General features: G+C 33.4%; 2 protein-coding genes across 2 annotated transcripts; both read right to left on the bottom strand.

Annotated features, from left to right (window-relative positions):
• Positions 1–1219: 1219 nt before the first annotated feature.
• On the bottom strand, positions 1220–9830 carry LOC136816016 (uncharacterized). The gene is made up of 3 exons (XM_067072439.1): positions 9477–9830; positions 2403–3110; positions 1220–1693 (listed from the first exon to the last, which is right to left on the bottom strand). Exons 1-3 carry the CDS (start codon positions 9787–9789, stop codon positions 1272–1274), a joined length of 1443 nt encoding a protein of 480 aa, XP_066928540.1. The 5' UTR covers positions 9790–9830; the 3' UTR covers positions 1220–1271.
• A 505-nt stretch (positions 9831–10335) lies between these two features.
• Positions 10336–10677, bottom strand: LOC136816037 (small nuclear ribonucleoprotein Sm D2-like). The gene has a single exon (XM_067072467.1). The coding sequence runs from the start codon at positions 10675–10677 to the stop codon at positions 10336–10338; it is 342 nt and encodes a 113-aa protein (XP_066928568.1).
• Positions 10678–13325: the final 2648 nt, after the last annotated feature.

Genomic DNA, 13325 nt, shown 5'->3' on the forward strand with positions numbered 1-13325 from the left:
AGTCAGAATTAACTAGACACAACTACTAAAAGATCATTTCAAATTGCCAGAGGGAATGTGATAATAAGCTACTTGCCTCAGAGGTCAAGGTCAGCTTTATCTGCTTTTATTTTCTAAAATAATTGTTCGCAGACAAAAAGCTTAATTCGAGAAGCCTTCGTGCATCTTCATTTTTTCTCTTAGGAAAGCATCTTGTTGGGGAGAGCTCAAAGTCTTAATATTAACAAGTACTTGGACCTTTAAATTTAGACCACTGTTAAATACAATATGATACAATACAAGTGAATTTGTCTCGTTTTTTATAATTCTTTTAAACATATAATCATGCTTTAAGGGGAAGAAATTTTCGCGGAATTAAATTTTGAAGTTGACAGCTCAAATTTGGAAGTTCCGCGGAATTAATTTCGCAGTTTAGAAAATTTTTAAATAAATCAAAAACTTCAAAAAGATACACACGACAATGTCAAACTGAAAGGGAGAATAAAAGAACTAGGAGATCACTTAAAGCAAATTAAATAGCGGTCCCTCAAAACGCTTAGTAACAAGGATGGAATATACCGTTATATCATATTCTTTTAAAATTAGCTGTCAGTTAAACTACGGATGAGTTTGATTTGAATTGGATTTATTTTAATCTTTTTTAACATTATCGTTTTTTTTATTTTCAATAGTATTCATATCAGTGAATTTTAGAAGATTGTAATTTTCGAAGATATTCAAAATATTTCGATTCAGATACAGCCCTATATTGATCACTGTTTGTCTGCAAAAAACGTCAAAGACACCAAAAATTGATTGAAAAAATAGTTTTTTTTGTTTTCTGTTGTAAAAATGGAAGAATCACTCATGTGGAAAAGGTAATTATAGCAAGCTTCTTCAATTCATCTTCATTTTTTATTAAGATAATATTTAATTTATAATTAACTTTTTAACGATCATAAAATCGTTATTTGCGTTTTTGTAATTTTACTGACAACTAATAATAATATTTGGAACAATGCTATACTTAGGGTCGCCATAAGAAGTATTCTGCAAGATATTATGTTTTGAGATTGAAGGCAAGAGATTGACAGTTGTGACAAAAGTTTATCAAAATGCGTGTCACTGTGAAGGATAGTAACCCCGCCTACGTATCTCAAGTCTACAATAAATCGACTTTTTTTAAATCATACACGACAAGAAAGTTAATGCACTAAAAGCAAGAAAACCCAATATGATGTCATTCTCTCAGAAATTTCTTTTTAATCATATTATTCCAGTCACACAAATTCTTATTTCTTGAATTGTTTAATGTACTCTTTCTCACTCCCGTTAAATTTAAAGTCAAAGACAGATTGATCATCAAAAATCGACAGAAATCCGCAGTCTTCCTCATTGAACAACATCTTTCGTTTTTTTTCGTCGGAATTTCGAAGTAAAAGCCACATACGTTTTCGAGCAATCAAGACTTGCATTTTCGAGCTCAACTCCATAAAATCCTTCGACATGTGAATATCAAGGAAATTATCCTCAATTGAGTTAACCAATACCTCACACGGATCGAAATTCATTGCTTCACAGAGCAAAATACCTTTCAAAATCCATCTCTTTGTTAAGAATCTTCCTTTATTGATAAAATCTCTAATTTTTTCCAACAACCAATCGACTTGGTACTCTCTGCAAAGCTGTGATAAGATAAATACATCGGGATAATCTGAAAAAAAGTGAGAGATAAGTTGCAGTAACTATTTTTTTAAAAAAGCAATTAATTTTGATATGAATTTATGTATAAAACATCAAATTTGGTCTATTTGTTCCAAAATTACGAGGTTTTTAAGTTTTGCCTGGAAAGGCTTGTGATGACGTCATCACAAAAATTTCAACCCTCCATAGCTATTGAAAGGAAGATTTTCAAGGTATGTTTTATACCTCGATTTTCATCAGCAATTTCATGCTCTTTCTGCTGGAAAAATCAGATTTTGAATATTTTCAAAATAATAATTTTTTTCTTAGCCACCTGATGACGTCATCAGGCAGGTGACCAGGTGGCAAAATTTGGTGTTACTGTTTAAAATTAAGTTTTATACCCTCTAAGGATCATCTGTGCCAAATTTCATGCTTTTATCACCATCTGAAGTATTCTTACGTTTTTATGTGCTACCAGACCTCACTATTACTCTTAGGTTCCAAATAAACGCCCTCCCCCCCGCTTGTTAATTTTTCGAAAATCCCTGGACCTGGATTAATTTTTTAAAGAATTTTTTCAGCTTTCAACTTTTTTTTGGGATTAAAACTCTACTTTCCAACCGTACTTAAAAATTTCGCAGGGAAATCCCTTTTGTCTCAAATATTTTGTCCATGATTGTAGACCATAAATCATAAGAAAAACTTAAATTAAAGAGAGATAAAAAATGAAACCCTACCACAAATATCTCTTAAATCTTGAGGTGAGTGAAGGCATTGGAGAAAAAAAACTACTTCCAGGTACTTTTTCCCAGGCAACTCTATTCTTCTGTTCTGCCCTTCCTTGAACGAACTCGAATTCAACATGGCTTTGAACACAGGCGAGTTATTTGTCAAAAGGAAAGATTTGACGTTTATTTCCTGATTTTCAACGATAATTGTGACGCAATCTTTCAAGTCTTTTTCACAAGATATTAATTTGATATCAACGGAATCTTCAAGGGTAACCTCGTGAAATGGTAAAGTCCACAAACATTTTTTTGCAATTATATTAACAGCCCGGTTCTCGTAAACCATCATATCGAAAAAATTGAAGATAAATTTCAATTCCATTAATTCAGCATCATAATAGCTTGCTTCCTTGTTACCATCGTTTTCTCTGTAAATGGCACCTTTCAATATCTCGTAACGTATTTCTTTGTGTAGTCTTTTAAAGCCTACTGTTTCTATCAAATCAAAGCTCTCCAGTTTAGCTCCATATCCATTAGAGAGTAATTTATTTACGAGAGTGTACATTTCATGGCGTTGTGCGATATTTAAAGAGTCAATGAAATCACTATCAATCTCATCCACCCAGAGATTATCTACAAATTGGTCGATTACATATTTCTTCAATGATTTCAGATTTAAAATGTTGGAAATGTGAAGTAACTCATCCAGGGTGGAATCTGAAAAATAAAACCAAATTTAGCTTATTCCAGAAAAGCTGAAGTCAGAACAAGTGATACTTTTATGGACCTACTTGGTTATGCATTAAGCACATATATAATTGATATCTGCGGGAAGTGATCATTAAACAATCATTTAGAACACAAATGGTGACGGTCTATTAAAATTAGTCGTTTGTTTCTTATAAAAAAACGTTAAGAAAGCAAAATTTCATGCTCTTGAAATATTCTTTCATATTCAATAATTTGTGGGCAAAAAAAACATTCATCTCATCAAAAAATTGAGTAATTTGGCTAAGAACATTGATGTATGCTTATTAATAGTGATTCTTATAGATAAACATGCGTTTTTAAGCCAACAAAATTTTTTTGAAAAAATCTGCTTGAGCCATCTTTTACCTATGATGGTACCCTACTTTCATGCAAATAATCAGAAAAAGTTTAAAATGATCCAATTTTTCAAACTCCGTTTTTTTAGCCGTTTTTTGGCCCAAATTTGCCCAAACCCCCCCCCCGAAATTCGGCTCCGTCACATTCGAGGGTTTAAAGTTATGCATCTTTGTGCAAAAGATCATAAAGAATGAAAGCGCCAACCTCGAGTAAAGCTAATACCTAAGTAATTGATAATGTGCTTATAAATAAATATTGAATTTGACCAGTTTTTCCAGGGGGGGGGGTCAACATCCAGATACCAGACCCATAGCCGGGTGGTGGTGTCTTTTTTTCCTTTAAAAGTCTGAAAAGTCAAGTTGGTATTGATGGGGGTGGGTCCCCCTTTTTTTAGAAAAAAAGAGTTATCCTCAGTTGGTATTGATACCAAAATAGGGGGTGGGTGCCCCTTTTTTTAAATAATACGATTCAGAAAGTTGGTATGTATCCATATCAAAATGACAGTAAAACTTTCCTAATTTTTGCCCTTATAGCTAGAAGATACCCCGGAGTACATATCAATCTAAACAGGTTTCAATTGGATTTGTTTTAGCTTTTGAGTATAATGACTGTAAATGAGTAATAAGTATAAATGACTTTGAAGTTTGTTTATTTTGGACTTTTTCGATATTTTCAAGTTTTATTTTTCAAGCCTGAAGCAAAAACATTTTTTCTGTGATAGCATTTGGTAATGAGTGAATCTATTCCGTTCTAGAATTATGTACTAATAATAGCTTCTCCTAGTTTTTGCACATCAATTATATTCAGATAATATTGATTCAGATTGATTTTGCTAGCTTCATTGGGTTTGTTTTTATTATATTGTCAGTTTTCAGTCATTTTCTAGTTTAGCATATGACATTTTTTGTGTTGTGTTGAAGAAAGAATTTCAAAAATGAGTTTTTTTGAAGTTTCTCTTAGTACCCTGTTTGTGTGGGAGGGGATGGGTCCCCTTTAAACAGCTTTAAACTTAAATTTGTCAGATTGGTATTGGTACTAAATTAGGGGGTGGGTCCCAGATGCTGGTCAAAAATAGAGGGGGTATTTGTGACATTTTTGTCGAGGTTTACATTTAGCCCCATAAAATGTGCTAAGTTTGAGGTTGACAACTGAAACTTTAGTATGGTTAGGCTGAATAATTTTGCTTTCTAGGCATATAAGTATCTTTTTATGAGGTTTACCCTAACTCGAGATACGCTTTTTTGAAGTGGGAGCCAAAGTTGAGGTTAACATGACCTGAGGTTGACACTGTTGACACCTTGTAAGTTGACTTTTGAATTAGATTTTGGATATGTAATAGCTCTGAAATTATCTCAAAGGGTTGAAAATTGCTATGAAGGGTGTTATTTGAGGTTGACATTTATTAAATGGCTCCAAAAATGAGGTTAACATTAGTTTTGTGCATAATTTTGATAAAGGTAGATCAATATGATGACTTTGGCTTACAAAATATCATTATTGACCATCTAAAAATCTTTTTCCAAGGAAATATCTGTTATTTGAGCAAGTTTTGAGGTTTACAACAACGTTTATTTCAATGCAAGGTAAAGTGCCTTATGATGGAAACAGCCAGAAGCTCTTTTAAAATCATTTGTAAACCTCAATTATATTTGTTTTTAAGACAGAAAGACTATGGAATTGGATTCAAATGATTATTGAAGCGTTTTTTGAGGTTGACAGCCCAAAAAGCCTTTTCTCCCCACTTTTGACTCAATACAGACTTTTGCGGCTTGTCAACCTCAAAAACAGCTCATTTTAATGGGTTTTGTTTAAAAATCTATCTTTGCTTAGCTTTTTTGCCTTACTTAAAACTTATTGTAATGTTCAAAGTCCAAATTTTGAGGTTTACAGTGCATTTTAATAACTTCGACTTTGTCAACCTCAAATTAGGTAATATAACATGAAATCTTGGTTCTTTTAACACTTTTTGTCTTGTATAACTATCCAGGAGGCTATTCTCACCATTTTTTACATTTCCTTTTTAGTTCCCTTTTCTGAGGATGACATTTCCTTGACATTGTCATTTTTGGTCTGTCAACCTCAAACTGGCTCGAATAAGGGAAATACCTATATCCATGGCTTTGTCTTCATTAGCTCTATCACCTCCTGAAATCTTATTTCAGGATACCAAGATTTGAGAAAGTTATTGACAAAATTCTAAATTTGGTGTTTTTTTGGAGAAATAAAAATGTCACACTATTTTTGACTAGCATCCCCATGATATTTTGTTAAATTCAAAAAGTCATGTTGGTATCGATACCAAATTAAGGGGGTGGGTCCCCCCTTTTTCTGAAATTTATGATTTTCAAGTTGGTATCGATACCAATTTTGGGGTGGTGGTGTTAACTGAGCTCAAAAGGTCAAAAGTCAGGTTTTTGGGCTATGGGTTGGTATTATAAATGTTGACCCCCCTGGTTTTTCTATAGTCTAGCAAGCTAGACGACTAATTTATACATAGTAGAAATAAAGCAAAAAGTAATGAATGGAACAATTTTAGTCGTCTAGAAACCTTTGTGCACTAACTCCAAACAAAAGAAAAGTGTCAATATGGCAATTATAATTTTTTCCTGCTCAAAATAATTCTTGAGAAAAAAAATATGTGTGGATTTGTGTATTGAAAGTTTTTCATTTGAGTTGATTTCGTTTTGGGAGTTTGTTGTTGCTTGATAAATTGTTTTCTCGCTACGCAAGTTTCTGCGTAGCTAGCCCCTGTATCTATAAGGCTGGAACACCGGATTCTTCCAGTCGTTTATACAAACTAAATCCCGTATTACTATTATTATTAGTATTACACGCATGTCTAAACACACACATTCTTCAAAAGTAAGCTCTCATGAGCAAAAAAAACATCTATCTCATAAAGAAATTGAGTAATTTAACTTATAGATAAACATGCGTTTTTTGAGCCAACAAAATTTTTTGAAAAAATCTGCTTGAGCCATCTTTTACCTATGATGGTACCAAGGATTTATTATACACTGGATATACAAGTAACAGATTTTTGCGGATTTCTCGTGTACTAGCTATGTCCGCAGTAATGATATTATTGTTCACTCTCCTTCCCTCATTAAATGTTTTTTCGAAGCATTTTTATTGCATTTCTTATTGAAAACCACTCATCCAATTCCCAAAAGAGACCTAAAACTTTCCTGTGAGAGTCAGATTATTCCACTTAATTGATAATTATAAGTCGTTATGACGTTTCAAGCTGTGAGAAAGATGCAAAAGACGTGTTGTGTATAAGAAATTGAATGTTGACACCGGAAATTTTCAAACTTCAACCTCAAAAAAACCACCTTGCAACCACGTGCCTCCAAAGGATTTTCATACCACAGTGGAGCCAAGACACTCAAGTCTTATGTATGCTAATTTCAGCTCTTCAGGGGACAGTCTTGGAAAGATATTTCCAATTGGAAATTTCGTGTCACTATAAGCATTTTGTCTGAATTTCTTGTCTAATGATGATTTTCTCACACCAGATTTCACAAATGTATCCAGCATGGTATGCTAGCCTTACTTTCAAACTTTATTTTCTGCAAATGTACAAAAATAAAGAGCTAGAGAACTTTTTTAAAATAAGACTGATAAACATTTTTTTAAATCAGACATCTTCGAGCCACCATAACAGTGGTCCTTTGCGGACAAAGCTTGAACATCAATTGTTTTCTGAAACAATGAAAATACAATGATCGCTCTCCATCGTTTTATGAGTCGTTTATCCAGTGTATAATAAATCTTTGATGGTACCCTACTTTCATGCAAAAAATCTGAAAAAGTTAATGATCCAATTTTTTACAAAGTCAAAAAAACCCGTTTTTTAGCCGTTTTTTGGCCCAAATTTGCCCAAATTTTTTTTTTCGAAAATCGGGCTTCGTTACATTCGAGGGTTTATAGTTACACAGCTAATGAGCCAATCACGAGAAAAGCTAATAACGAACGAACGGACGAACGTTCAAAGATTAATTTATAGGACCTCCACCCCACCGGGGTAGGTCCAAAAAGTAATATATGGATAGCATAAGTAAAATACAGCTGAGCAATTCAACTTGTAAACAATTTGTAGACCTAATAAAAAGGTAAAGTAAAAACCAAGATAATTTTAAAACAAGCTTAACTTCATTATATTTCCAACTATATAAAACACCTGACAGTAGGAACTCAAATAATACAGTCTAGCTGTCACCCGGCGTCACACCCGCTGAAGAGTAGATAAGCTGAACGCATCATAAGCCCTTTGGATAGTAAAGGGGATACTACAGACTGATTTAAGCACAAGGAACGAAAAATTGCCATTAAGGACCGATCAAAACTCGAAAAATCTCAAATTTAATGTCCAAAGACGTCATCGAGTCAATTTGCGAATTTTGAAACTTTTGCGGTCAATGGGCAGCTTATGCCCCAAGAGTCCCAAAAAAACAAACAAGCAACATGCTGAATGGACCTACCTAATGATTAACATCAGATGAAAATAAGAAAAAAGTGACAATAATTGTACAAAAATTCCGAATGGAAAAATAAAGCTTGTGTTGAATAATGTAAAATGGTAAAAAGGAATTTCCCCAAATACGAAAATCACTTAAACCATTCAGGCCCAAAAAACCTTTTAAGCTGTTTTTGGCCCAAATTTGCCCAAAAAGATTTTCCTTAAAAATCTGGCTCCTTCACATTTTGGGCATTGCCATTTTGCATCATTGTACAAAAAATCAGAAAAAAATTATGAGTCAACATTGAGAAAAGCTATATTTTCTTATTTGGTTAAAGGGAATTTCCCCAAAATACGAAAATCCATCTTTTAAGGCGAATAAGAATTTTCCAGGAAAAACCACTTCAGCCATTCTTTAGAGAACTTGCCCTCCATCTTTGTACAAAAAATCAGAAAAAAGTAATGACAGGATTTTGCACAAAGTCCAAAAAACCCTATTTTTAGGCAGTTTTTGGCCCAAATTTGCCCAAATATATATTTTTTCGAAAATCGTGCACCGACACATTTTAGGCATTGCCATTTTGCATCGTTGTGTAAAAAACTCAGAAAAAAATAGCGAGTCAACATTGAGAAAAGCTACATTTTCTTATTTGGTTAAAGGGAATTTCCCCAAAAATACGAAAATCTGTTTTTTAAGGCGAATAAGAATTTTCCGGGAAAAACCACTTCAGCCATTCTTTTGAGAATCTTGCCCTCCATCTTTGTACAAAAAATCAGAAAAAAGTAATGACAGGATTTTGCACAAAGTCCAAAAAACCCTATTTTTAGGTAGTTTTTGGCCCAAATTTGCCCAAATAAAATTTTTCTCAAAAATCGGTCTCCGTCACGTTCTGGGCATTGCGATTTTGCATCATTGTGCAAAAAATCAGAAAAAACTAATGAGCCAATCCTGAGAAAAGCTGGTAACGGACGGACGGACGAACGAACAGACGAACGGACATGGGTTAAATTATAAAACCTCCACCGGGGTACCCGGAGGTAGGTCCAAAAAGATCAATTATTTCCAAGGGAAAGTGGGTTTTTAAATTTGCGAAAGATTGACACTGCAAAGACCTCTTCCCTGAAACGCTAATTTTCACACTCTTCTCCTGAACTCTTTCGCTTTGGTTTTCAACCGTTTATTCAAACAATCTTTCACGTAACTCTCGAACCCCATCTCAAAAATCCATAATGGTTCCCCCACGGCTCATTCAGAATTAGACTTTTAGTATGTAGAAGACAAGTAGAAGTATAATAAAGCTACCAAAAAGTTTCACCCTCATTTTGACAAAAATTGACTAACCAATATGACAGAAACATTTGAGATTCAAGCTAAAATTGTGTTGAGAACTGCAGTTGTGATTAAAACATATAATCTGACAATTGTCTGAGGTCTACAAATTTCCCCCAAAGTAATGTGGGAAAGTTCACATTGTTACTGTTAGAGATGGTTAAAACATGAAAAGAATACTTACGTTTAATGTCATCACTTTCTTTCCAGTTCTTTGGGTCATAAAATGATAATGCATGGATCAAATTCTCCGACATAACATCAATCATTTTTTTACCAGTAACAAATGCCTTGCTATCTGATGACATCATATTCAAAAAGCTTGATGGTATATGTACAGTTTTATCCTTTGTCATAATGATGGTGTCACAGTCACTTTCATCAAAACCAAGAGGTATCAGTTTTTCTTTGCTTTCCTCATTTTGATTGCTTTGTTCACCACTTTTAGTAATTTTTGTTGTTGGAGATTCCAAGGTTTCTATTTTTCTTTTGACCATTTTTTTTTCTTTCTACCCTATCTTAACTAAACAAGGAAAAATGGAAAGCATAGATTACGAAATTAAAACCACCATTGAATTTCATAATTTTGTGATGATTTTAACCTTCAAACTTCTTCAAATCCAATTTTACGGATATTCAATCATAGATTGAAAACTTTCAACAGCTTTTTACAGCTGAAACGAGATGAAATGAGATTAATTAAACAACATTATAATAATTATAATGATTTGATTGTAGGTCAGGTCATTCTGTGTTTTACTTTTGAGAGACAAGGATAAAAAAGTCTTTATTTATAAAAATGTGAAAATTATCTGGTGATCTCGGAAATCCATTATCACATTAAAAAATGTTTCAAAATGTTGTTGTCAGATGTCTTTCTTTCAAAACGATATCAACATTTAAGGATGTTCTACAGATTTCCCAATTCGTATGAACTCATCCAATGGCATTGCAATTACAATCCAGGTGCCTTGCTTTTCAAAGATAGTTGTTATAACTTATTTAAAGGGTATTTACATTACACCTGCAAAAGGGTCCCATATCTATTTCAATGCAAGAGGGTTTTTCAAAACCAAAATCACTGAATCTCCACGTAGAAACATTTTAGCAATATATCTGTCCTTGTTGATAGGTTTTGCTTTCTTTCCTTTTCCTGTTTTGGGGATTTCATACCACATTTCTTTAACATTTTCCAATACCATGTTACAATGTCTATCAAAAGCTTTCACACGACCCAATAACTTTCTGTTGTTTCTGCAGTTTATGAGTACTTGAGTATTATTCTTCACAGATGACATCAAAACAGATAGGGGTCCAGTCTTGAACTCCTCCTCTTCTCGCTGTTTCAATTCTTCAAATGTCAGTTCACTTTTTGGTTTCCCCATTAACCTGAAAATTTGAAAAACAGAAAAAAACATTTCACTATCATGACTAAAACCTTCAATTTCGTAGGAAGTATTGTTGAATAGGGTTTTCTTTCTGCAGATATTACCAAAGTGCAACTGGTAAACTAAAATAGCAGTGTAAATTGTATAATTTTTACAGACAGTTCATCTCCATCAGGGCCTATCTGAGAGCAAAGTGCCAAACCCTCCCAGGGAACAGGGTGTCCTCCGTGTGGGGCTGAGCAGCTGCTGGAAATTGTAATTGTGGTTCTTATTTTGCCCAGTCAATTGAAAATTTGAGATCTACATCTTGATTTTTTTGGGTTGCACTTTTGTTGAGTTTGACAATGGAGACATTATGTAATATTTTAGTAAATTACTCAATGATTTAGCGTTGTTTCAGGGGGGGGTCAAGCAGTTATTACAAGACATCATGCCTACTAAGTGATTCTTTGGAGGAAAGAGGCCACACCACCACCCTTTGACAGTTAGTATGAAATATACTAAGTGATTTCAAAGGAAATCCACTAAGGACCACCCCTTAAAACCTATCAAACGAGAGTGTGATATTTACTTTTTGTCAAACCATGTTCCCAAAATTGTTTTGAAACAGTTATTGATTTGGTATGATGAATTAAAATGAATCACAAATTTTATTTTAACACAACGCTGTACAGCGATATATGTACAAGAGTTTCAAATAACGAAGTACTTCTCAATTGATACAATAATGAAACACCGTAAACCAAAAACATAAATATAATATGTAGCGTTCAATCAAGGCAGAAAAAAATACTTTTCCCACATTCACTGCAAACTTCATCATCTTTGCCACTTGCACTTCCAATTGAATTCGTCTCATCAGAACCAGTTACATTTTCATTATTATTTTCATTTTCATTATCATTTTTGTTTTCGTTTTTGTTTTCGGTTTTATTTTCGTTTTTATTTTTATCCATTTTCTTTGTCTTATTTTTTTCAAATATCATAAATTCCTAATATCGGACTCTCACAGAGGTTTGGCAAAAGCAAAACATTCGAACATTTCTAAGAAAAAGATGCATATTAGACAAAATAATCATTTCATTAAAAATTATCACTACAACATCAAGCTTTATTCCAACACCGCGTCTATTCTACTAATAACACAAATATCAAACCAATAAGTGTGACATCATTTAAACACAAAACTTTTCTTAAGTACAGGGAATTACCCTACGAACATTAGGGGAAAATCAACTTACTTTTTTCTTTTATTTATCAATCTATAGTTAGGGAATTCCCCTGGTATAGTGTTTAACTAAAGGGTAATACCAAACAAACTCCAAAGGGGAAGACTTAAATGTCTTAGGTTCTTTGATTTCTCTTATGGAGGGGGATTTCCGTGATTGCTTTTAGTATTTATTTTTAATATTTTTCTAGAAAAGGTAAAAAAGTAGCACTTAGTATTCATTTGTACTAACTGTTTTCCTAGATTTTTTACTTGACACCACCCTAGCAGTCACTTAGTACCATCAAGTACTAACTGATTTTTGAAAATTTTGTAGGTATACCACCACGGTACTAACCGGCATGATGTCTTGTACTAACTGCTTGACCCCCCCCTGGTTGTTTGCATATTGGTAGGATACTGTTACTATAAAGGCTCATTATTTAGTGTGTTCTAAGGTAAAGGTTGATGTCATAGTTTGTTCTAGTTCTAGATTGTTCTAGTACTGTGTCTCTAGTAAAATTTGGTTTGTCATTTAGGATTTTGAGTTGTTAAAATTCATTGGTCCTTTGATTCTTCTTATTATGTGGGAAAAGTTTTAGTGTTTTCTGAAATTTGATTAGCTTCTTCAGACACCATATTACTTCGAATAAAGGCCCCTTTCTTTTAAAAACGCCCCTCCTAAAAGGAGAATAATTTAACAAACACCCCCTCTAATAAACGCCCCCTTCAAATGAACTCTAGGGGAGGGGCGTTTATTAAAAACTTGTGACTTTTAAATACTTTGATAAAAGCTTTGATTAGGATTGAAAAGGAAGATTTTAGTCTTTTTTGTAACCAGATCAGTTTTGATGCAATTTTAGTTGCTGACCCAAAAAAATTTGCACTGAAATCCTGGTATAGAACTAAAACTAAAGTAGATTTGCTCTAAATATTCGAGGTTAGACTCAAATAATTTAATAAACGCCCCTTCTTTTAAACGCCCTCCTCCCTCGAATACGCCCTCCTAAAATCGAAAAAATTAAATATACGCCCGGGCTTTTATTTGAAGTAATACGGTTAATGATTTGAAAAAAATACCCAAGTTAAAATTCGACAAAAGAAACAAAATGTTGATAACTTTGGAATTCCAGGCCAAATGAGATTTTGGCATTAAGTTGTTGTAAACCTATAAACCCTCAATTAAAAAGTGGTCAAGTTTAAGGGGCGTGGACAAAGCAGAAAGCACAAAGCGATCGAACCTATCAAACTATAATTGAGCCAAAAACCATGTAGCTGATGTTTTGATATGGTTTTTAATAAGTTTAAAAAGCTGTGTTGTTGAGGAGATTTTATGATAGGTCAGGATAGGTTAAATTATGTGAAATCCCGTGTCGCCTGGTTTTTCTAACCTGATAACAGGTGTTCATTTTCTTACGCGCACGGTAACCTCTGAAGG

Source organism: Clytia hemisphaerica, unplaced genomic scaffold, assembly GCF_902728285.1.
Source record: "Clytia hemisphaerica strain Z4C2 unplaced genomic scaffold, Clytia hemisphaerica genome assembly, whole genome shotgun sequence".
Taxonomy (NCBI): Eukaryota; Metazoa; Cnidaria; class Hydrozoa; order Leptothecata; family Clytiidae; genus Clytia; species Clytia hemisphaerica.

Bases quoted from the DNA above. Each gene is read 5' to 3' on its own strand.
- LOC136816016 (XM_067072439.1), bottom strand. From the start codon at position 9,789: ATGGTCAAAAGAAAAATAGAAACCTTGGAATCTCCAACAACAAAAATT. The intron at 3,111-9,476 runs GTAAGTATTCTT...TTTATTTTTCAG, and splicing joins AGAAAGTGATGACATTAAAC to ATTCCACCCTGGATGAGTTA. The intron at 1,694-2,402 runs GTAGGGTTTCAT...ACTTTTTTTCAG, and splicing joins AGATTTAAGAGATATTTGTG to ATTATCCCGATGTATTTATC.
- LOC136816037 (XM_067072467.1), bottom strand. From the start codon at position 10,677: ATGGGGAAACCAAAAAGTGAACTGACATTTGAAGAATTGAAACAGCGA.